Genomic DNA, 26,475 nt, shown 5'->3' on the forward strand with positions numbered 1-26,475 from the left:
TAACTACAGAAAAGAAAATGACTGTAGTAGCATAGGTGGTAACCACTTACATATTTTTTTTGTAATATCTGGATCAGTTTTGAAAATTGCAGAGCACTGTCTGATTGCCTCTCTAGGACAGAAAGGGGTGAAACACTTTCTTCCCAGGCAAAAGAGACTTACAATACTGAACAGACCTTTGCAGGTACCCACTTATCTCCATGCTACGCCATATAAACAAAAAGGTTAATGTAAACCTGATCTAAATGGTCATGGGATTTTGACCACATCTTCCAGGATAAAATTACGTGTTGCAATGTGTAGAAGAAATGGGGGCACACTAAACATTTATTTAACTCATTTGGTAGATCTGCTTCAGCTTGAACTCTAAACTGAAATGAAGTGAACTGCCAGGAGCAGCTTTAAGCATGGAAATGGCAGGAGAGTGTTTTTAGGCAATAAAGCATGTTATGGATTCAAAACTAGATATGGCTTCAAAACTTTCACCAGAATTGTCATCTTTAATTTAAGACTAGACAGACAACCACATCTTATTTATTTTTTTAAAACATCTAGGTAGTTCACAAGCTTTATCTGCGGGCTTGACTCTACAAACATAATAAATTCAAAATCATAATGGAGTTAAATTGGGAATATTGCATACTAAAAATAATACCGACTTTCCACAGAGAACACATCAGTAAAATTGAATCACATCACATTTACGTTCAAATATTCTGAATGTTCTTTATCTTAAGAATAGTCTTAATTTGTCTGTCTGTGGTGAAGGGATTGTGTTGAAGCAGGGTCGATGATATATATATGTGTTAAATGCAGGTGCATTTCCAGTGGTCTGGAAAGTCAACCCTGCAGCATCTACTGCTTTTGATGAGGTGTCACATCCTGATAAAACAGCTGTTATGTGACATAGAGAGTGTAATAACTGTGATGATTTCTTTTTATTGTAATGTGGTGAAGGGACGTAGAGAGTGAGTATGTTGTCCTTCTTTATTGTTATTGTAATGATATGTTGATTTTGATGTGAGCAATTTTTTGTTGTTGATGTAAGTGAAGTCTGTGATAATTATGTGATGAATATTGGTGAATGTATTTATTAATATATTTAAACATATGTCATGGTTTAACCCAGTAGAAAGTTCAGTACCACACAACCTTTAATTCACTCCTTCTGCTCACAGCACGATCAGGAAGAAAATCAGAGGGGAAGAAAAAAAAAAAAAAGAAAAAAAAGGAAAGTAGAACTTGTGTGTTGAGATAACAACTATTTGCAAAGACAAAAAGGAAGATAAAAAATAGCAATGGTAATGTAAAACATGGAATGACAGAGCCATAGAATTGCCAATGTGGGAAAATACCCCCAAGATCATCCAGTTCAATCATCCACTTATCACCAATACTTCCCACAAAACCACGTCCTTAAGTACAATGTCTAAACATTTCTTCAACACCTCCATGGTCAGTGACCTCATCACCTCCCTTGGCAGCTCATCCCAGAGCCTAACTACCCTTTTGGAGAAGAAGATTTCATAACATCCAATCTGAATCTCCCCTGGAGCAACTTGAGGCCATTGCCTCTAGTCCTATCACGAGTTACACGGCAGAAGAGACCAAATCCCACCTCATCACAACTTCCCTTCAGGCAGTTGTAGGGAGCAATAAGATCTCCTCTGGGACTCCTCCAGAGGAAATAATCCCAGTTACCTCAGCCGTTCCCCATAAGATTTGTGCTCCAGACCCCTCACCAGTTTTACTGCCCTTCTCTGAACACGAACCAAGGCCTTGCGTTTCATGTAGTGACAGGCCCAAAACTGAACACAGTACATAAATATATGTATGTCATATATATATATATATTTATATATACACATTATTTTGTAACTATAGTTATATATTACAAAACAAATGATGCACAGCGCACCATGCAATTTCTCACTACCAGACAGCTATTGTTCAGCCAATGCCTGAGAAGCACCACAGCCAACTCCCCCAGTTTTATGCATGACACCATATAGTATGGAATATCCATATCAGTTTAGATCAGCTGTCCTGCTTCTGTCCCATCCCAGCTCCTCGTACCCACCCAGCCCCTTACTGGTAGGTCAGTAGAATCTAAGAAAACTGAATTGGCCTTGGCTCTGTACAGCACTGCTCATCAACAATGAAAACACTGATGTGTTATCAACACTGTTTTTTCTCCTAAAGCTAACAAATAGCATCATACCAGACACTCTGAAGATAATCAACTCTCTCAGATGAAACCAGGACGATATATTTAAAAGAAAGCCCCAACTCCTTCAGCAAGACCCACATATTCACATCCCTTTCCTAAAGGCTGTGAATCTACCTTGGTCTATTTGTAACAGAGCTATGGCTCTGTTAGCAGACTTCTACTCAAAACAACCTGTCTACTCTGCCCAAAGATGGTGCTTCTCCCAGAACGTTGCTGTCAAGACAAACTGAAGATGTGGTTTCATTTCAAAATTTGTAACAGGAAATCACCTTGATCTGGTTATACTCCTTGACTCTCAGCACAAATGCCATATGAAATGTGTATAATTTCAAAGCAAATATTAATGACAGTAAGACAACGATTGTCCCAGTGTCCAAATTTTTTAACCTTGCAACGTCCAAATGATGATAAATACTGTAGAGGACCAAGACACTATTGGAAACAGGTATATTAGAAATAATTATACTACAACCTCCAAAAGTACATCATTTTCTTCCTTTTTGGCATTTAATGTTGTAAAAGATCATACTTTTAGAATAGAAAAGTGATAAAATCACACCAAGGATTTTGTCCAGGTATAAAGAAGCCTCTTGCTCATGAGACCTTCCTTGCATGCAAGTAATGACTTTAGTTTCAAAAGAATTCTATGAAGAAGAATTCTAGCTATAAATCATACCCACTCATATCTGCTATTTTATAAACTGGGATAAATGAAAAACATATTTTTTTCCTTGTACTGCTGAAAGTGTCAAAGAATTTTAAAATCTAATAGCGTAAATACATCAAACAATTTGTGTACACCTCTTCACACTAGATTTTCTTATTCCTTAGACCATTTTTGTTATTCCCTGCAAATGCAACCCTTTCTATTTCATCTAAAAGTTACAAGCCTTCCTATCCTGAGAAAAAAAATCACTTTCCAGGAAGTTATAGTATCAGAAGTTTCTTAGCTTTTGGATTTACTTAAAGAAAAGAAATAGCATAACAGGGTTATTTTCCACTTAGAACTGTCTTCTGCATGGTCTATTAAACAGAAAGATATAAAAATCTCTTAAAATCTCTGAACTGGTCATCAATAAGAAATAACCAATCCTATTTATCTGACCATATCTAAGTCCATACAAGGTTATACAGAAGTGCTCCATCCATTTGGATAGAGGTTAGACCCATGACCACCAGATCTGCACTGTGCAGAATTGACAGACTTATCTCTACATTTGCGTGAGAGTGTGTAACAATGTGGTGAACTGAAGATGATTTTAGTTCCTTCTCCATTTGAGTTTATTCCTGTCTCTTCCGCATTTCAAAAAAAAGGACAAGAAAAAAAAGGCAGAAACTCATGCATTCTTTTTGCAGTGACACTCATGCTCTTTTCTCCCCCTCAGTCTGAGGCAGTTTCATATGAAGAAGAAACTGAATGTTTTTCAAGATGATTAAAGCACTATCTATCCATTCACTGTAACTGAAAAGGTTCTTCAGCTAACATTCACAGTTGTGATCTGCAAAAGTGGTTCTAGGGTAAAATCATAACGAGGAACTAGCACTTAAGGGAGCTGCTCAAATCTTTCACTACAGTTTAATAATACTAGAAGTACCACTCAGTCTTTTCCACTGGTTGTCAACATGAATAAACACCTGGTTATTTTCAAGACAGTTCAACCAGCCATTCATCCTGAAGATCTGTTAATAACATTAATATATTTAAAGGTTGCCACTAATTGGTGTTCAGGTAAAGTTGGTTAACTCCAACCTTATTTTTCCTCACTGGGCACATTAGTGCCTCAGTCACAACAAAGGATCTGTGGTATAAGACATGCTAGAACTAATGAATGCCTAGATAAGTGAAATGCGTTTTGGAGACTCAACACTATTTCTATACTGTGACACTGTATTACAAACCTTTTGGAGTTCTCTACAGTTGTACTACTTGAGTAAACGTGACAATTTACTCGGATATCCAGAATGTTTTTGGCAAATAAGTCTTGCCAAGGACTTCAAAGGAAACTAAGCAGTCATTACATAATTTGGAAAATTCTAGCATGGATAAATAATTGGTTAAAAAGTAAAGCGTAGGAGTAAACGGGAATCTGTAAAAAAAGCAAGAAAGTAACCTGTGGAGTTCCACAGTGGTCTTTGCTGGGTTCCCCATTAGTTAGTATAGAAAGCAGTAAATGAGCACAAATACAATGATGATACAATGCTGTTCAAGATAGTATGTACACTGAAGGTGAACTGTAAATAATTGCAGAAATAAGTCATTTATAAAATAGAGGGACGAGGCTATAAATCAACAAATATAATTCCATGTAGATAACTGTAGACAGAATCCTGAGCACAGTAAAAGCCCTTAATTGGCTTCTGGTTCCCACCCACCTGGTAGCCCAGGGCATATGGGAGTGCCCCAGCCTTTGCTTATATCAGGACCTTGAGCCACAGGCAGAGGTCCCAAGTGGAGATGATCAAGGCAAGTGAGGGACTAGTGAAATACTTTTCAATCTGGGAAAGAGATGGATGGTGGAAATCTGAAAAAAGTCTACAAATAGTCTGTGTGTTATGGCAAAAAGGAACAGGGGGGGATATCTACTCATTGTCTTCCATAACAAGTGGCCACCAAATGAAGCCAGGATCAAAATAAGCAAAAAAAGGTGGTTCTTTGTGCAGCAGGAAACGAACATGTGGCCTTCCCTGCCTCAAGACAACTACGGATGTGAGGGTTCGAAGAAAGACTGGGCCATTCGTTGGCAGAAATCCATTTCTGGCTACTAAACAACCCTCAGTAATATTATCATTCCTGAAATGAAAAGAGCCAGGGGATAGGTGGGGTCTGGGAGAAAGCAACGTGCACATTAGTTATTGTAATTGTACATTCCAAGTGCCCATCTATGACTACTGAGCTTCTTGGACCACTGAGCTAAATCTGTAGCAGATATACTTTTGCTTCAAGAGCAGACAGTGATCCATAGAATAGCCCATAGTTATAAAACAGTTAATTTACTTGATTACTTGTAATTCAAAGACTGAAAGTTATTAAACAAGTAATTTCTGAAAGACTCTTTTATCCTACCATTAGCTACGTGTCTGAAGCAGAAAAAAAAACCCAAAAACTCGGCTTTAGAGGAAATCCTTTTTCAAATTTAATACTTTATGAATTTTAAAATCCTTGTTCTTTTTAAGGATGTTGGCACCAAACACATTACGGAAGCAAGACGACAATTGGCACTGAATGCCAGTTGCAGTCTTTCATGTAGCAGATCTTCACATCAAAGATATCCTACTCTTGACAAAATGTTACACTTTTTTTTTTTTTTTTTTTTTGTTTTGCCAAAAACGGAGACATGGTTCTACAAAGCTTTGGGCACCCTGCCATTACTTAGTTTACACAAAGATTTTACGCATTTTGGAGCCCTACATCCCAGCAAAATGCCACCTTCATTCAAACCTTGTTCAGCATATGATTTACTTATCCAGACTCCAACACTTCCCAAGTGCTCCTTCACATATTACTTCAGGAGAAATAGAAGCCTTGACATTTCTTCTCTAGATGGATATTTTCTTACTTTTCTTTTGCTGACAGTAACACCGAGTCTTCTGTTTCAAATACAGTGTTGCAGGTAGTTTTTTTGTTATTTTGTTGTTGTTCTTTTTGTTTGTTTGTTTGTTTGTTTTTTCCACTTTTTCCCCAAGAGGACAAATCAATCATCAGTAAGCTAAGAGTTGCTATATGCTTCAGTATTACCATTGTTTTAGACAACAACAACAACAAAATCAACAAATTATCTGTGCATAATATTGCCTGAGAAAAAGTACTGGATAAGATGGGCAAAGGATATATGCCAAATGTGAAACAAGAAATCCCCTTGAAGTTATGGATGTGAAAAAATAATAATAATAATGAGAAAGAAGATTTACTTGTGATAGTTACATGTAAAAGGTACTACAATAAAAACACTATATTCCTTTTTTCATTACGAAATATTATGTTCTGGTATTAGGTAAGTCATCGAGAATCAGGCTCCTATTGTTATAGTTTCTGGATCGTACAAGGGCTGCAGTAATAATGAAATTAAAAGGAAAGTTCTACCACTGAGTAAATTGCCTTACAGTGAAGAGGCACAATTATTCCAATCACTGTCAATCTCAGCTTCCTCCAACTGTCTCAGAGATGTGGTAGAAAACACATCTCTGTGTTCATTCACAGTGAGAAGACATGAATGGATGAAACAAGAAAAATGAGTAAATATTTTCTTAAGAAAGCTTTTTGTTAAGAAAGAAAGGTTCTCTGTATGTGTTAAATTAAAATTCTAAGTAAGCATCTCTAACAATGATTCTCTCTCTGCATATATGCACAAACATTAGAAACCACTCCCAGGAACATGCAGACACCATTAGGATTGCAAAATCAAGGACACTGACGTTAGGAAATGCCAGAGTTAACCTTTGTTTGGCCTTTGTACGTAGATAATTAGAAAAAAAAAAATATCTTCAATTACATAATCACACACTACTGTTTTTGCAGGACCTCATTCAGTGCACAGGAAGAACAAATCTCATGCAGTAAGCAACTTTCCAGAAGCCTGCTTTACCTTCATTCTTCAGTGTATGACCCTCAGCCTTGTGGCAATTCAAATCTTCTCCTGAGTCTGAATTTCCTCACAAGCTCTTCTGTTGTGTTAATTAGTGAAACATTTGAATGTCTCTCAAAGAGTCATTCATTAAAAGCTTAAGATCTGACTGTGAGGGAAGGATTCTTAACTTCTTTTTATAGGAGAATTGAGGACTATCAAGATCAGAATTGTCCTCTGATGCTAGGTGTACAATTTAATACTTACAGGACCTAATATATTCACTATCTGTAGCCTTATATAAATGTTAATATTGTCAACATAGTGCCTATTCACTTCAGCTGAAATTGTAAGAGTAAATTCTTCTTCACACAGCTTCAGATCAGGCTCAGAAAACAGACACATGAAAGAAACAAGTTAATCAGCAATCCCCAGCAGGCAAAACTCAGAGAGCATTTAGTCTTCCAGAACATAATTCAACCAACCTAGCCACGAGATCTCAAAATTCAGTGCCTCATTTTACCTATCCCAGCTCTGGGTACACATTAAGCAAAAGCTTTACAAACTGTATTGTTTTCTTTCTCCCAGCAAGTCTGCTCTATAGAAAGCTGGATGCCAATGACAAAAAGAAGCTACGTTTGTAAACTAAAACCTATTTAATCATGGTGGATGTAAGAACTGAAAATTGGAGAGGTAAATGCAATTGTTCAATACTGTTATTTCCAGGTTACTGAATTGCTGAACAGCTGAAATTGGCTAGATTTCTCTATGCAGTTCAGAATCTGGTTATTCTCCCAATCTCCCATGTTTCTGATGATTATAATTCTCACAGTGAAGAAGAAAACAGTCATTCAGATACGTACAAATACATTTTTCCATGAACAAAGCATCCTGTACTAAAGAACAAAATTAACCTCAAGTGTGCACAAAGGCACTGTGCCATTGTAGTAGACTTATAAATCTGTCAGCATTAAACAGACAGTAGAGGAGATTCACCTGCACAATCCAAATATGCTCACGTGTATTTCCATGTGGATGTTTACCCTTAAGCAGTTCTAGAAGGTTAGCTCAAAAGTTTGTTATATTAAAGATTAAGATGCATAATGACATATGCTATTTTATAGGGCTTTTTTAATTAGTCATGGTTATGGAAATGCTTTCATCACACATATGATTAATATTGGTTAACATCAATATTAACTATTAACTAGTATCAAGGACAAGTCAGGCATCATTTGTGACAGTACACAAGCACAGGGTAATGGCCAATTGTACGTTTAAGCAACCTATCTCCACAGACCTGTAATAATGCTAACTCCTATTGGTAAATTTAGGGAACATCATGCTACATGGAGAAAATAACATAAGCACTATCCTTTAACATTTATAACTTCAAGGGACTCACGGAGCATCATTATAATTTCAGAAAAATAGAAAGTGAATTGTTAATATTACTGAAAATTCTGTATGTACATATAATTCCAAAAAAATTTCACGTGTAAACATATTTACTAGATCAATGCTCAGGCTGGGCATATGGGCCCATATTGGCCTTCTTCATATTTCATTACTGTTGACAAATTGGCAAGCACACCCAACAGTAGTATCTAATGGTACAGATTAACTCCTTTTAATTCAGGTAATTGGTGTTTGAACACATAAACTACTGTGGTGTTGTAAAGTCTTCTTACATACCATGAAAATCAAATGAAGTTTGCTACCAACAGTGTTTGTATGCATACCTTTAAGTTTATGTTTCAGTGCTGTACAGTTATGAGCACTTATATTGAAGTAATAATGAAAATCATTCCTGAGACTGTTATAAGAGCCTGATAAAACCCGAAATACAAAAATACAAACATAAGGACAACTGAACTACAACAAAATCTAAAGAAAAAAAAAATTGGAAGTACCACAAATGAGCTTCTCAGCAAAACAAAAAAATCATCATCCCTTTTTATCATTCCTTACTATGAATTCTATAATGGAAAACTAATACAAACTTAATGAGAAACAGTATGTATCACTAGAAGATTAGGTTTTTTGGTTTTTTTTTTGGTAGCTTGCCTTGATCCCTGCTAACAGCGTATATTTTATCAGATTTTCACGTATCTCAAATAAATAGAGTAGCTGATTGAGATAAGCATTGCTGATGTCACCCTAAAGATTGAAACTGGCCAGGCTGAGTTTTCTTCTCTCTAGAAAAACTTACAAAATATATTATAAATATTATGAAACCTCAAAATATCTTTCACACCACTTTAGTAAAGAACAATCCATTTAAAGTGGAAAATGAAAGCTTTCTTATATGTGTTAGGATTAAACCACAGCCAGAGTACAGATAGGTAACTGGATTCTTAGGATTTTTTAACTGTTTCTGTCAATTACAGTTCACCAATAGAATGCAATAAAGCTAGCTGAAAAGAGGGTGATAAAGCAAAAATACTGTCTTCTCCTTAATTAAGTTTCTGAGATTGCTGAGGATGCTCATTTCCCAGGGAATAATATCTGGAAATCCGAGGTGCTCAAAACTCCAACAAATTGTCCTTTATAAAGTCAGAAGAGTGTTGAAAGAGGAAGTCTTTCAATATCAGTGCTTTTAGGAGAGCTTATACTCTTGAAGGGTTTTTTTGCTGGGGTTCAAGAAAGTTCTTAAGTACCACGTTGGGATTCACATGACATGGGGATTACACAGACAAAAAGCACAATACAAAACTCTCTTGCTTTTCAAGCATTACTGGGTGAGATCACAGTAATGTGCAGACAAAACCCACAAGTTACAACACATAATTGCTGCCAAGTGTACACAGCAACTCTTCTTTCTCTCTTCAAGCCTTTTCCCTTCTACACTGTGAATAGCAGTGCTGCAGCACCCTACAAGTTAAATCTTTTAAAAGCATGAGATAGAACTTTGGCTTTCTCTAATATAATGACATGGTTTGGCCAATATATCAACTTCCAAACAGTCTCTGCTTGGAAACTTAATGAGGGATTTTCACAAGTGTTCAACAGCAGCATATCACAGCTCCTTTTTAAGGGCACAATAAAACTTGCTCTAACTTCAGTGGGACCAAACAAAACCCAGTATTATGTACACTGAAAATGAAGGAACCTTCAGTCTATACATAACTGAACATTTATTGAAGTGTTTAATTATATCTTACTCCAAAATATGTGCAAAAATATATTTTAAAACTACATCTGTCTCAATTTTAGCATTCTGAGAATATGAAAAAGTAAATGGCACACTTACTATTAATATTTTCAATCTTGTTATGAGTAGGAAAATTACTTTTTGTTAGCTTTTATAAAAAGGCTTTTTATCTAAGAAAAGATTTTATATTAGAAAGAAGAAAATATAATGAACTTTTAAAACTAATGTAATTTTATTTCTTCAAACTCAATATTTATCACGCCAGAAAAGTGATTAAGATAAACATTTATAAAAAGAAGTGTATTTATAAACTGGATTAGCATCTGATACATTCTGTTGGTATGATGCATTATTCAGAAAATATCTGTGCAGACAAGTACGAGAAAATGTGCATTTTTTTTACTCCCCTGATCTTGAGTTCAGCTATAATCCAATTGAAGGTCACTCAACAATGCCATGTTATCAAGTAATATAGACCAACCTCAGATACTTCTATAGACAGCAACAGCTTTACTAATGAGTGAGGAGTTATTTAGACACCACACATGTGATATTACCCACGTGAAAAATTTCAACAGCTTTTATTAGAGGGAGTGAATATTTATACACACTGAGATTTGCTTTTTTAATCCTCAGCACAACCTGCTGTTTGCCATGTGCCAGCAAAGAGAGAAATGTGTTATTATATCACAGAATCATTTGAGTTGGAAGGGTTCCTTTAAGGTCCAACTCCTCTGCAATGAACAGTTTCCAATGAGCATGGAAGGGTTAAATGCACCCTGTCTGTAGCATAGTTAAATAATCAGTTTAAAAGAATTGTAATTCTCTGAATACTAAAATAGATGAAGGGAAGACCCAGCTGCTGGTATTGCTGCTATACGGTATCTTTGCCTGTTCAAGAGATAAGATCTTAGCAGAAGCATGTCCAATCCAAAATAAGATCAAAATACTGAACAAAACAGCATAGAAACAATAAACAGCCAAAATATGACAGGTCGGAGAAAAAAGAAAAGCCTGTGTTTTTTTTTTTTAACTAGTTATACAATAAACTCTAACTAGAGTAGTTGATGCATGCAGCAAATCTGATGAACCAGGTTTGCACAATGAAGGGTTGAATTTCATAGTTTTTTGGTTTTTTTTCTAAATTTATGCTTCTTTAAAAAATTATTGGTAAAATATATATTATTTTAACCCAAAAATTCTTAACTTGTACAAATGATGTTTTTGTTCAACACCAGCATTACAGCTGTTTGTTGTTGTTGTCTGTATACTGCAGATATGATTTCTTGAAGTACAACAATTCTTTAAACTAAAGTTAAAATCCATGACAAGTTGGATACAATCTGGGGGATTTGGTGTTCATTACTTTGGATAGACTGATATACACATGCGGCAAAAAACCTCCTAGTTATTTTCGTTTCCAGTACAAAAGACACATTATTGGTGTTTCTTTGTCTACATTTAATGACTCAGCTGGCAAGCTGAGTTCAGAATTCCTAGCATGCTTCCCGTTTCTTTACAGTGCTATATGATATATCACTAACATACTTTGGAACTGGAAAACATTTAGACAGAAATAGAAGGAGAAGCAGTAAAAGATTTAAAATTTAATTCTGCTTCTCGGTATTTCCTTTAAATTCAAGATGAGAAGAGACAAACACACTTCCCCTTGCTCCTCACACAGCAGAACAAAAATCACACAGGACTGCATTACTTGCACAGATGCCTTTGTTATAACTTCAACCATGATGTCTTTTTCTCCACCTAAGAAGTAAGTTCTGATGAAAAAATGACTTCAGCTTCATAGTATGGATTTGTCACTGTACAGTTCTTCATTAGAAGAACTGCAAGAAGCCAGAGCATGCATCTGAAACAAAACAAACTCTGTTTGCAAAAAGGAATTGCAGTTTTCTGTCTGACACCCATTAAGAAGCATATTCATGAGGGACAAAGCTAGAGCTGGAAAAACTCTGATTGCATTTAAGCTTTTGAAAAATTAGGTTAGCTGCGTGACAGTCTGTTCATGGCTCTATCCTATGTTCTGCTAGAGTTAACTCTTGCGGATTTTTAGCACTGAAAAGCCATCAGTCTACAATGCACTGGGAGACAGCTGAAGTACTTCAGGGGTTTTCTTAAGAGTGGGAACTAACTTCCTGTCACTCTTTAACTGCCCAAAATATTTTCCAACAAATGTTTTTTCAGTCTATAAGAGGTTTCAAAAATTTTCTCTGAAATAAGACATGCTGCCACGTTTGTAAAACATGAAATATCTTGCATCTTAACTGATATTGATGTATTTTTGCAACTGTGGTGGCCTCCGTTGTCAAAAGTGATGATTTGCTACACTGGAACTTGGACAAAGTACTGAATAACTTAAAAGATGTTCAGATGCTACAGAAGGAGTAATTCACCAAATGGGAATTGGAGAGCATGCTTGAAGGGGTGAAATCTGGAAACAATTTTGTTAATTGTTCTCAAAGTAACGAACCGAAAACTGTCAGCATACAGCCTACGCTGATGTTGTCCAGTAGGACAGACAATAGGGTAAAAACGACAATGAAAGATAAGGAAACAAGAGACATGAGAATAACAAGTACAGAGAGATATCAAACATGTATGGCCGGAGTTACGCTTAAAGTGGAAACTGAACAGAAGAACAATAAAATTAGTGTAAATGACACCTGGGGTCCTGCCTATGTAAGGAGAACAGAATCTTTGCGTTATGTATGCCCTGTACTGCAGCAAGGGTTGGAGCTTTGACTACCATTTTCAGCAGCTAAGCACACCAATGAGAACTGAATCCAGATAAAACAAGAGGCGTTTCCAGAAGCCATAATTTCCCCTGAATTAGGTGCCTCTATTACCATATTTAGAACAGAAAAAGTAGTTATGGTTCACTGTGTCACAGTAAGGGATATATTTCCTGACATAATATCCTTATTATATTAATACTAAATTCCATTTTGTAGAAGATATTTGCAGCCTACAGTTGAAATAATTATTTTCTCTCATGAGTTCTTTCTCTTCCACGGTGAGTGAGAAGTTCAGACACATGTATTAATTATTTAATCAGAAACATTTCTATACACCATCTATACAAGGATTGCATTTTCTGGGTTAGTTTTCTAAGTAATAATACTTATTCCTTTGTAGCTAAAATTCCAGCATTTTTTCAAATTCCTGTAAAATCAAAGTTATGTATTTTTCTCCATCTTAATAATACCTGTGCATAATTTACTAGGGCAAGTATACCTATCTCAGACATCTCTGTGATACTGTTGTAAGGAAAAGGCAGATATTAACATTTCAGTTATCAGATAATGTCATCTGGGGCCTTGACTGAACATTTACATGTTACACTTTATGCAAATCATTTAAGCAACCACAATAAGTAAGCAAATCCAAGATCCTAGCAAAACAATCACAGATTTTACTGATATGTATGCAAAACCTCAAGATCAGCGCTCCTCATTGACAAATGCTGACTGACAGGAGTAATAATGCATTTCTGAAAGGTATGCTGATATATAAAATCAGCCATTTTAGTCACACTGTATAAACAATAATACATACTAAAATGCATGTCACACAACTGATGGATATATGTTATGTACTTTTATCAGGAAAAGTATTCTATTCTTAACAAAAACCTCCTCTTCATCATGTAATATTACTTATGTTACTAATCAAAAAGAGAAAAATGACATCCTCCACAATTTCAGTCTTTTAATGAAACTTTTAACTTTGTTCAAATCTGTTCATTAATTTCATTGAGAACAGCAGACAAATACTATAAGGAATGAATTTCTTTACATAATAATCTCTAGCAGATGCAGCCCTTTGTAAGTACTGTCCAGTTGGCCAGAGGTCACTTTGGAGTCTGTTATTGGATGTATACTACTGAACTAGATTCTTTCTCAACCATTGTTACATACAATATTGAAAAAAAATTGCCTATGTTTTTAACATTTAACAATGAAACATCATGAATGGATAAAGGTCATAAAGACGCTTCCTTCAGTGAAAGGTTTATTTTTTCATTCAAGTTATATTCTTTAGAGAAAAAGTTTAGCCTAAAGAATGTACCTAAAAAAGGAGTGCAGAGAATCAAGGCAGCAAGGGCCCTGTCAGCTTTGATTTTTTGTGATGTCTGACCACACTGAATTTGCTTTTCGCTTGCAGTTGTGTAGCAGGTGAGTAAAATCACTGTGCTTTTACGAGGGTACCACTATGGTTAATGCAAAGAGGACTAAACACTTCAGGGAAAAAGAATTATCAACATAATAAATAAATAAATAAATAGCTAAAAAAGTAAACAGAGGTAATGAGAGGCAGCTTCCTGTGAAATTCATTCAAACAGTAATTTACTTTTGCATTAAATAAGCTGTCAACTAAGGAAAATAGAAGAAAGGCGGTGGTAGTCATTTTTTCTCTGCGAGACTTATATGAACAGAATAACACATGCCTCAAGCCAGCAGGAATGTAAATATCAAACCAGACATAAATAATTTCTTTTGATTTGTTTTCTGTAAACAAAATTCAAAAGAAAACTGACAGGGAAAAGGGACAGAACAAAAACACTTTGCAGCAATTCACTAAATAACCAGATTTCCCTTGATAATCTTCTTAATTGCATGTGATGATAGGCAAGGAAAGAAACTGACAAACTGAATAATTCAAAATTTTTCAGGTTTCTAGAGTTTTTCATAATATTCAGAAATGCAAATTTCCACTCCTTTGTTTGTGATAATGCTCTCGGTCTCATTTGCCATCAGCAGGAATATATACCCACTCATTCCCACCCTTGAGCTACTCATGAGAGATAAATGTCTCAGTGATAATGCTGGAAAAGCATTCCCTGCCTCCACACCGTATGCCAGGGTCACACTGGCTGACTGGGCTAAGGTCTTGGTGAGAAAGAGGGAGATAAGCGAATGTGCTGGCAATTATTTCGTCACTTGCCCAGGGATAGGATCTTTGACCGTCGTCTGCAGAAGGCAGGCTCAGTGCTATGGTGAGAAAGCATGCTTCCTGCCCAGTGCAGTTCCAAATAAAACCCATTTCCACAGACAGCTGCTAGCCCTGGTGGCAAATAGTAGTGCTTCCAATCAACCTCTCTCCCCCACCTCTCAGCTGGCTTCTGAACCCACAGAGTCTATAAAAAAAACCCTCCCAGGACTGTGAGCAGTTCCAACTTTCTGCAGGCCCACTTAAGGAGCACAACAGATAGGGCTGTTGTGGGGACAATTACCAGCCATGTGGGAGAAGAGCTTGCTTCTAGATTTACTCTCATCTCACCATCTTTTCTTGATGAATAAGAAAGAGCTTTGTTTGTTTGTTTGTTTTCTTCAAACCAGCACTAAAAAATGACATGAAAATTTTAGGGCCTGTGGTGGACTTAAAACTTACTTTCACTGAGGCCCTGAGAATTGATTACAAAAACCTTGAGGACTACTGACACCAACACACTTTACTGATGGATGAACAGGACAAGCGCTCACTCTGACACATGCTACAGTCTTAATAATGCTGTGATAACAGCAGCATGGGCCATAATGCAGCAACAATGTAATAAGGATTGTAAGTATGTTTATACCATTGCAGGTGCACTTGTGAAGTTACACAAATCCGAGGCAACCAATTATTACTTAATGTGCTGAATTACTGCTTCCTTGTTTCAGATAAAAATGACATTGAGGCAAAACCACAAACACTATTTTGTAGGCGCAGCAAGATCGCTGTCATAATCTGAAATGTGGAATTTCCACGGAATCTTCTCATTTCCCCAAATTTGAAACAAAATAGAACTCTCCAGGGTAAGGACAAAAGGAAGGAATACAGGAATTGGGGAAGTTTGGAAATCATCTAACTCATTTCTCAGTCCCCAAAGGAAGAGCACAGAGATTTTAATCATGTCTGGCAGGCATTAGCATACATTTTAAAAGGACTGAAATTCCACAGTCTGCCTTGGCAATCTATTCCACTGCTGTCTCTACTCCTTGATAAGGTTTCCTCCCCTCATTTATCTCACTGTAATTTAAACCTCTATTTTTTGCCCTTTCAGCTGTCTAAAAAGATCACTCTTCCTTCCCACTGCAGCTATCTCTTCAAATATTTGAACTTAGCCATTACCACTTCTGCTTACACTAGAACAAAAACTCTTAGTTCCTTCTGCCTGTGCCCATTTCATTTTACAGAACTGCGCTCACTCTTCTTGCTTTCTTTTGAGCACCATGAAACCATCAAAATATACATACAAACAAATAGATGAGGAGTGTCTGAACCTCAGACAGAAGAGGTTTTAATTACTTCTCTTTAAAGTATCACCTTTGTGATAGTTCGGCTTCATTTCAGTGCTTTCACTGGAAGACAAAGTTTTGACAGGGAGGCAAGACATATACTTAATCTTATAGACAGAGATACAGGCAGAGCTAAATGATTCAGTAACAGCCACCACACTGCTACCACAGACAGGAACAGAAACATGTGAAGCTGCTTGGTGATCTCATCTGTATCTTCACCCCACACAACAAGCAACCTGAAGCCAATTTGCCTCAATACTTCAGGCAGCTGACGTTTTATTTTTATCATTTTTTTTTTTAATCATAATTATTTCTGTGTAAAGCATCAGAATCTGTCCATCAATTCCTCAAAGGTATCAGATCTATAGTTTGGGATTATACTGCACTGCCTGACACTACTGATCAGTTTTCAGCTGAATAGTCTTTCCACTCCTACTCTAAGTAAGTTTTCTACTGTGTGATCCTTCCCATAAGCTTTGTTTCTGAAAGTGAGCCAAGTCCTGCAGTTCTTCAAAAGTTAAACCATACAATTATTGCTTTTGCATTTTTTTCCATGTCACGGCATGACTGATATTCTTTTCCTTATGAATAGCCTCATAAATAATCCATAAAACCTGTATCTGATCATCTTAATCCCCACTTGTATGCAACCTCCTTTAGGCAAAGCTTAATAAGCCCCAATTGCTTTCTAAGCTTACAGCTCACTAGCTAAGCTGGATGAATATCAAGTTTTACAATATTTCTTCTGTAACTTCAGTAAAGCTTAAGGTACCAGGGAGATTATGGATACCATATGAGCACAGAGACAAAAAGACACATTTTGAGGACACAAAATAGAATTCTTTCCTGCCTTGTTTGCCTTGCTCCATTAAAAAGAATGGATGAAAAGGACACATTTTGCAGCTGTGGTTTATAACCTATGCTTTCACATTAACAAAAAGAAAAAAAGAAGAAACATGAAACCTAAGGGTCTGCAGGCAAGTACTGCCAAATGGCAGGTTGCTGGAGAGGTGAATGTCTCCTTTTCATTTCAGTCGAGTATTAACAGCAAACTATCTATGATCTCTTTCACTGTTGAACAGCAAACACATTTGTCTATTGAACCTGGGGATGTCTAGTGTTGCCAGCATACTGGCTGGAGCCTTCTTGCTCACAGGATTTATTCTTGCTATACCGTCTGCACTTTTTATAACCATATTCTTATCAAGAAGAATTAGCAAAGACTAAAGGTCTTTGGGCCTTACTGTGCCAGTCACCAGGCAGTAGCCCACAGCAGCTGTAGATTACAGCAGATATTGCTGACTTATTTTACAATGAGGAAGGCAGCTGCAGGATCACAGGGACACAGAGGCCATCAGCCAGCTGATGACAGTCAGGTCCTAAATGTACATTCCTGGCTACACAGTTTAATGGAGATGGAAAACACATATTAAAGTGACGAAAAGCTGGAAACTGCTACTGCACAGCCACTACATTCAAACATCAAAAAGCCCTTTACATATTATTTAGAGAAAAAACAGCATCAAGTAAGCTAGAAATTCTTTCTATATATAACATCCTTTTTCCAATAGCTAGTTTGTAACAGCAAAACTACCCAGCAGATATGGAATTAGCAGAGCAGCACAAGCTGCTCCAAAACTTTCGTCTGCTCCAGAATAAACTCCGGTCTTTTTTTCCAGTAAAACAGCTGGAGCTCCTAAAATATTTTGCACTCTAGTGGTTAGGAAAATACATTTAGTAAATGAAATCTCTTGTTCATATGTTTAAAGAAACAGTCACAATGTGTTACACTACTCTGTACCTAAAATGTTAAGTTTAAATTAAGTTAATGTTAAATGTTAAGTTTAAATTGACTGCTCACTACATACAGCTTGCTGAGAAGATTCAATCATTTGATCCATAAAAGAATTTAAAGATAGCAAGTGCATTGTAGTTGTTTTACAGCCGCAGCAGATTCAAGAGAGAGGTATGTATCCAAGGTAAAAGAAAAAAGAAACAAGAAAAAAAAAAAAAAAGCAAGAATTCAAAGAAAAAAATAACAACAAATAATAAAAGTAAAAAGATACAGAAATAACAACAAAATTAAACAGTAGGAGTAAATATGACAGCCTATCAAGGCCCAGCTAATAATTATAACACACCACTTTCATCAAAATGTTATGCTGTACATAACTCAGTCATGCATGAGCACAATCCTTAGTCATCAGGCTTTGGCGCCTGGACCACTTATTTAAGCAAGAAGATAATTTGCTAACTTACCTGCTTGCTGCATGCATATAATATACAGGATAAACAAGTAGAGACAGTGCTGCAGCTTCCATTTCCAGTGACAACACCACATTTCATTTATGTGAGACATCCTATAGGATAAAAAGAGAAAAAAGAAAAGAAAGTACCAATTAAAGATGCTTTTCAATAAGACAAGAAAACAAGTAAATGCTGTTCCTAGACAATCTAGCAACTAGCATTAAAAAAAGCTGAAAACTTGAAAATTTTGTTTGGCCCTAGCATAACTTGAAAACACACAGAAATATCTATTCTTCCTATAACGGGTCAGAAATATTGTTGCCTGGTTCATAACTTATGACAGGGGGGAAGGCTGGTCATCACTGGGATTCTGATCCAATAGGTGAAGCGATATTTCATGAAAAGAATCAAACAAGCCTTATGGCTACAGTTAGAAAGTATTAAGATGGGTTTTGGTTTTCTGGAGATTGCAAAGATTTATTTTACTATTTACATAATTTATGTATACAAATATTTATGCTCTTTAAATATATGTATACACACACTTGTTATTAACTGTATAAAGATGAGGTGCAAGAATTTGCCTAAGCTCTTGATCAACCCTTCCACAACTTGTAGTGCTAGCACTTTGATAGCTACATCTTCCGCCAACAACTGAAACTTCTGCCAAAATCTAGAGGTGCTGTCCAGCTCTGCTACCAATGAAGTCAGGGACATGTGTACTGTTTAATAAAAACCTGCAATTAAATAAAAAACCATTATTATTTATAATTTGAAATTACAGTTTCCTTTGCCTTCAAGTGCACATGACATTTAATGGCTAAATCAAAAGAATTCCTCAATAACGGGCTGAAGGAGAAGCAAGAAAGAAGATCCACAATGATTATGATCAGAGCTTTAACCACATACACAAAATGAATGGTTTTCTATTACCCTCCTGCCTCATTTTATTGAGCAAGTTAGAAGTGAGCAAAATAGAGGAACAAAACACCAAACAACCATGTTACTTTGACCAAATCCTTACCCTCCTCTTTGAGGATGGCAGCCAGTAATTGGCTTTAGTTCACTGAGATATTATCTAGTAATACTGGAAGAAAATCTGTGGCAGAATCCCCAAAATATTTCACAAGTCTATTGCCAGCAACAGCACATAAAGAACCACAAAGACACACTGATGGACACAAATATCTTCCAGAACATTGAATATTAAATACATAAAGGAGGAAGGTATTTTTTGCAAGGGCCACTGGTATCAAATAACAAGACAGAAATGTGAAAGCATAGAGGAGTTCATATTCAGCAGTAAGAAAACATCATTTCCCTAAACTTGGGAAAAGAGCCTCCCGCTCCACAGACATTGCTGTGAACCTGCTAGTGAAAACTGAGGGCAAATGTAAACCTTCCCCCAGTACTGGCTTCTGTTTCTTCCCAAAGTGAAGCTCTGTAATGCAGATAAGCCAAACTTAAAGCAGCGAGATAAACCATTGTAAAGGAACAACTAATGTTTCAGTTTTAAAAGTTAATTAAAACACTTTTATGGGCTGGATGCCAATGGGCCCAGGTAAATGACACTTCAACAGAGAGCTGGAGTCAGTTGGGTTTCACTTTAGTACAGTGTTACCCGGCAAAAGCATCTGATTACAAAAAAGTTCAGCTCTTTTTGGAAAGTTGTATCAAATTAGGGATTCAAAGCTGATTTATCCCTCTGAGATATTGTAAAGTCAAACTTAACAAGTGTCAAAGACAAGCACTGAACGCACTGGGCTCTGAAATATAAGAATCTTTGATGAAGCCAGACACACAAAATAACCAGATTATCAAACAATAGAATGATTGTCCTTGACTTAACAGCCTATAAATTCCCTCTGAAATCTCAGACAACAGAATCCTGAGGTTTGGGAACTGTTCAATGTAAATAGTTCATAAATCCACAATACTCTTAATATTAATTTATAAAACTTACTTTGAACAGAAGCCCTTTTAAAAGACGTAGACAGTTATACGCACATATGAACAGATACAACTTGCATACATACACCTCACAGAGAGATGAAATGGAAGTGCTGAAGGTCATAGCGTGATATAGAAGAAATACAGAAGAATATTGCTGTTTCCACTGAAGGGGTTTACATCTACTGATAAGATAAGAACTAGTAAGGTGCACAGTAATCTATTGATGAAAACTTGAGGAAGTAGTTACATTACCGGATTTTTCTTTTTGAGCAGACATAGTAAAAGTTACTGGGCTAGGAAACAATCACAAAAGTTTTCAGCAGCTTTAAAATTCAGAACTAACACGTGTTCATTTTCATCTTTTACATGAAACACATTTTCTTTGTATTGCTGCAATCACTTTTGATGTGTCTGTTAGCTCACATGGAAAAATGACCTGATAGGTTTTCTACTGCCTAGGGCTGGAGCACATCTAACCAGCCACACTGCCTTCAACGTGCTTCTTGAAGAATCTGAGGTTCTGTGTTAGTCTGACACAGCTACTATTTAATTTGGCCAATTTCTGTTTGTTAATGATTGCTTGCATTGTGGTAACACTTACAAGCCAGTGCTCCACAGTGGTAGTTTACCACTTCCTCACTCTCACTCTTGCAAAAAGAACGAGTCAAGAAAGATTTCAAGAACGTGGCTAGTCAGTGACAGAGCAATGCACAAAGAAGTTCAAACAAGGCAGGAAAGAAATGATTATCAATATTTCTCTCCTGAGGAAAAGGCTAGATAATTAAACAGCTGCTATATAAAAAAATAAAAATAAAAAAATGGACAACTCTCCACCAAAATAAACCAACAAATACATTAAAAAAGCCTGAATCTTTCACTTATATCATCCATTGCTGAAGAAAATCAACAATTTGCTTTACAGCACATCCTTTCAGATAAAAGAAAGGATGAAAGGCTATTCAAAGAAGAATGACCACAGCAGAAGCATGCACCCAAAACACTTGACTAATCCAGGCACCATCAGTGAGATCTGTTTCTTTTGGAGGAGACTTAGGGGAAGACCTATGGCTATCCATAGAACAATGCACAATCTGTAGCAGAGTGCTACACTTGACGGGGAAAAAAAAAAAAGTCACTTATTTGCAGGTTTGAGATCTTGTAGAGACTAAAATAGAAGAAATCAGAAGCCTGATTGTTCATAATGAGGTGCAGAATACCCCTGTTCACACAAGATGTTTTCTTGAATGCAAGTCAGCTAACACTGCCAACAAAAAGGCTTCTTCCACACCAAAATCTACCTCTTACAGATCTATATGGCAGACAGACACAAAAAGGAGTTAGGTAAATAGGTAAATATTTGTGAGAAATTTAGGAAAAAAACAAAAAAGAAAAAAAAGAAGCCTTGCAGATATTATTTACCTGTTCATACACACTGTGCTTTCGTTTACTAAAGGTTCATTTTCTTGATTACTAACATTTATTGATGACTAAACCATAACCCAAACAGCTAGGAAAATTCAATAGAGAAATTAGCAAACAGTTCTGGGCTAGTTTACAGACTATCAAAGGATAACCTGTGCCATGGTTAACTGCTGCAATAGCACTGATTGTCCAAGAGACTCAAGACCAAGAGGCCTAATGTTCTTAAAAAATAAATTAAAAAAAATAAAAACCACAAAATCATGTCAGTTGGAAGGGACCTCTGGGGATCATCGGGTCCAACCCATTCCTGAAGCAGGCTCCCTGCAGTAGGTTACACGGGAAAGTGTCCAGGTGGGCTCTGCAACCTCTCTGGGCAGTACTTTCATCATTTAATATGATAGAAACATAGAGAGATGGGATATCAGAGCAACAGTATACTAAACACACCAAAACATTAAGTAAGCAAGCAATCCATAATAAAGACGGTGAGTCTGAAATCAGCTATCTCAGTCTTTAACCCTAGATAAATTAAAATTGCTTAGCATAGTCCATAGTGCTTTTTCTTCCTTACTTTGTTTCAATTTAAATGAAAAAGCACTGTTCTTCTCCCCACTGATAGCAAGAGGGCAGCTTCAAATGTGTCACGGTATACTGTCAGATTGAGAACCAAAACTGACATATTGCCAAGTGTATTTGGGGTCTGTTAGGACACCAGTTGTAGTACCTCCATTACAGTTTGATGTAGTCTTACAACAGTAGTCCCTTTTACACACTTCATTCGCACCCGCAAAAAAAGTAGAATAATTAGACAGTGTCCTTCCATAGAGTCTTACAGAACTACCAGCTTTTCTATGAACGGGCATTATGGCACTGTAGACACTATGACAAGGCCAGCTATGCAATTCAAAAGTCCACTCTACAGCTACTTTCATTTCCTATAACATAGGGAGACAATGGGCTTATTCACAATTCATTCCAGAAGAGCAAAATAGACATGTAATATATCTAAGCCATAAATGGATGGTAACGACACAGTTAAAGATTAAATTAGTGGGAGTCTTGCTACATGTAACTAATAAACCTTTTACGTGCCAGCAGTCAGCTAAAGCAACCTCATCACCTTTTAGGGAGTATAGTGCTACGCAAGAAAATACACTTAAAATGTGAATAATCCTGGGGCGTTTCATTTGTATACTGCATGGCCTCAAATCATGGAACAGCTATTTGAATACACCATCTTCCTTGTTCAAGGCTTCGGCAAAGTTCCCCAGAGTGGGATGTGAATTCTGCCCCAGGCAGTGTGACTTTCTTTGGTCCCTGGCATGTCTAACGTTGGCAAGAAAAAAAAAAAAAAACAACGTTGCTGACAGTTTAAAATGAAAAGAAAGATAACATCAATTTCACAATTTTTTTTTTCTCATATAGGTTGTAAACAAAAAGATCTTAAGCTTAAGCACTATTACGTGGAGCTTCAAGTGAACGTTGATTACAATTCACATTTCAGTTCTTGCGAATTAACAAAGGAGTGGGTCTTAGTTTTGAAACCCGGGCTGTAAAGGATTTCTGTAAGCTTAATTACACAGCGTCATGCGAAACTTCCAACCTGTTAACTCTGACATGTTCTTAATTATTCTTACAGCCGACTTTGAAAACACCCTCACTGAATGACATGAAAGTAATGACACTGCCCCGTGATTTAACAATGCCAGCTGCACCAGAGCCGCCTCAACTTCCCTTCCAAAAGGAACTTTCACGAGTCGCAGGCAACCCATTTGCTGGGTATGTGTCACTCGGTGGCACCGCAGCACTCGCTCTTCGGGTTCCACTCCTTTGTACCTGAACTTTCCCGATAATAACTACTGGGAAACTCTCCCCAGTCCCCCTGCGTTGACATCCTCCGGGTCCTCCCTCCTCTCCCTTCTCACCTGGCACGGGAAAAACGCCCAACCCCAGAGCCGAGAGGGCTTTGCCTTACCTTCGGTAAGAGCGTATCGGGAAAGGCAAAACTTTGGGGGGAAAGCTCCCAGAGGCCGCGACAGTACCAGCCCGGGGGCGGACGGGCGGGAGAGCGAGCGGGAGCCCCTTTCCGCCTCTTCTCCCGCTGTGCGCTTCGGGAGGAGCGGCGGTACCGGGATGGAGCCCGCCCGGCCCTCTCCCCCTCCTTCCCTCTTTTCCTCCGTGTTCTGGCACCGCACCTGGAGGGCCGGCAGCGGTGCCGGGGTGTAGAGCTCCTCGGCTGGGACTGGGGCTGGGCGGCGACGGCGGAACTGGAGGTTTCGCTACTTGCCTCCAAGCGGGGAAAAGCGACCGGAGAAGTCCCGAGCTCCCGATTACAGGGCTGCAGAAGAGGCAGCGGCTGCCCACGAGCCTGCGGGGCACGCCGGCGACTAAGCCGGAGCCCGGACGGGGCAGAGCCGCTGCCGTCCTTCCCTCCACGCTCCCGACGCGAAACTCTCCCGTTTCCCCATTCCTTCAGCCCTACCTATCTGCACGGCTCCGACCTGACGTTACTCATCACCCACCACAGGGCGGGGGCGCCGAGAGCCCTGCCTACCTGGCCCGACCGAGGGGTGATCCGCGCTGCCCGAGCGGCGGTCCCCGCAAGAGAGTTAGGAGAAAAGACTTACATGGTGACATTACTGGGCGGCTCTCCTCCGGATCTCAGCTACCATCCTCCCCCTCCGCCGCTCACTCTGCCTCTGGTCCGATCCCTCACGGGCTCCTCGCAAAGGTCATCGCTGTTTGCCCACCTCTCTTCCACACCCGCCCCCGCACACGCCGCCCGCAGTGGCCGTGACCGCTCCGAGCGCTCCTCCCCCGGCTCCTCGTCCTCCTCCTTCGGAGTCGCGGTACCCCCCCGTGTGGGACCTGCCCGGGGAAGCTCCGGAGCCGCGCTGCACCGCTCCGAGGCGGAGCCCCAGTCCCCTGCTCAGTGGGCAGTCCGGGGTGCGCAGCCCCAGCGGCAATAGGGGCAGTGTGCTGTGTCCCAGACCCTTGGACGGTCATAGTGTGAGGATTTTCTCTGAGGCGCACTATGGATGGAAGATAGGTAGACTGAGACCACGCATCCTCTGCCTCGTTTTCTGCTGGCCCACATTCCCGTCCACCGCTGTGGGTGATAGTTTATGCTGGTAGTCTGGAATTGGTTTGTTTCACTGTAGGGCATGGTACTGCACTAAAGCTGAGGGTTAAAGGATAGAACTGATAGCAAAGGAACCATGGCAAAACACAAGGTCACTAAGTAGGTCCAAAATTTTCACAGTTCTCCTGGGATTTGGGCTGGCAGGGTTAGGAAGGATGAAGAGAAGACTTGGCATAGCAAATCATTCAATGAACTACCAGCATGCAATGCCAGTTAAAAGCAAGCAGAGTTCCTCCATAAGGAAAAAAGGAAAAAAAAAAAAAAAAAAAAAAAAAGAAGAAAGAAAACATTACTAAATTTTTCATGAACTTTAGACTCAACATTAATATTCACTCATTCTGGTCAATTTTTACTATCCATCTTTATAAATGTAGAGCTGTAGGCTTCCTGAACATGTTCCTGAGTGCTCCTTAACAGCTGGACTAGATAATCCTAGTGGTCTTTTCCAACCTTAATCCTTATCTGTGATTCTGTTATTTGTGTTGTAATTTCCTGGCACTGGCCATGGACATGGGACCTACAGAGTTGGGGTTAACCAAGCCCCAGGGCCAGCACAGCAGACTCTCCCCCACCCAGAGGGCTCTGGGCTCTGAACAACACTGCTTGGCCTTCCACCCTGCCTCCAGGTCTGGTGTCCCAGGAAGAGCCCCCCCAGTAGACTTGAGTGGCACAGGGACAGAAGTGTGTCATCTCTCCTCCCAGACCTGTAGTCAGCTGCCCTACTGCTTTCTATAGCAACCATCCACTCGGTTCCAGGATGTCTAAAGTCTGTGTAAAACAACTTTATGTTGCATTTGCAACGAGTTCAATGTATTGATGCAGGTAAAACTTACTGTATTATAGGCAAGAAACCTGCAAGTTCTCACCACCTGGATTTATTGTACTTGTGCAGATTACATTTACATCACAAATGACGTTTGTGCATCTAAAACACATCGGACTTGCTGTACAGGTGCATATCAATCAAAGATTATAAGTAATATCTCCTGGGCATATTGGACTCACTGTGTACGTGACGTGCACAGTGAGGTAACAGCATCTGGAAGATGTCAGTCTCCTGTTTGTGTGCAGCTCATGTCTTCTGGCTATGTTGGAAACTTAATCTTCCTTCCCTGCTCGGAAGGTATTAGTGGTGACTGTAATTCTGGAGCCCAGGAGTTGAGTAAAAAAGAGGAAAAGAAGAAAACAGTGGATTTTTCTCTTGTCACACTTTCATTGAGGTGTTTCTTATCAGAACACTGGCCCAAATATAGGTGTGTTATGTACATATGTTGCATATATACGTATGTACTTACATTTATAATTATGTGTATGATAACATGTACACATATCTAGACATTTCTGAGAAAATATTGGATGGTTCCCCGCTAAGTGGCTTAAATTTTGCAGGTCAAAACCTGCACAACAAGTGATTCAATATCAAGGGAGAGCAGGGAGCACAACAGTGAGAGAGTTTTGTTCTT

General features: G+C 38.3%; 1 protein-coding gene across 8 annotated transcripts in view; it reads right to left on the bottom strand.

Moving 5' to 3' along the window:
- The window catches only part of ADGRG6 (adhesion G protein-coupled receptor G6), a 117,235-nt gene that overhangs the window by 84,760 nt on the left and 6,000 nt on the right, over positions 1-26,475 (bottom strand). For 2 of the 8 annotated variants that reach the window (XM_015858347.3, XM_015858348.3), the window contains exons 1-2: positions 24,498-24,729; positions 18,508-18,608 (exon numbers count right to left, since the gene is read on the bottom strand). In XM_015858347.3, coding sequence (XP_015713833.1) covers positions 18,508-18,608; positions 24,498-24,499 — 103 coding nt within the window. In that variant the 5' untranslated portion in view covers positions 24,500-24,729. Of the gene's footprint in view, positions 1-18,507; positions 18,609-23,845; positions 24,004-24,065; positions 24,353-24,497; positions 24,784-26,475 lie in introns of those variants that run through there. The other 6 variants (XM_085541562.1, XM_085541561.1, XM_015858345.2 and 3 more) reach the window with 5 other exon arrangements.

This window comes from Coturnix japonica, chromosome 3, assembly GCF_054131305.1.
Source record: "Coturnix japonica strain WE chromosome 3, WE-NBRP24, whole genome shotgun sequence".
NCBI lineage: Eukaryota > Metazoa > Chordata > Aves > Galliformes > Phasianidae > Coturnix > Coturnix japonica.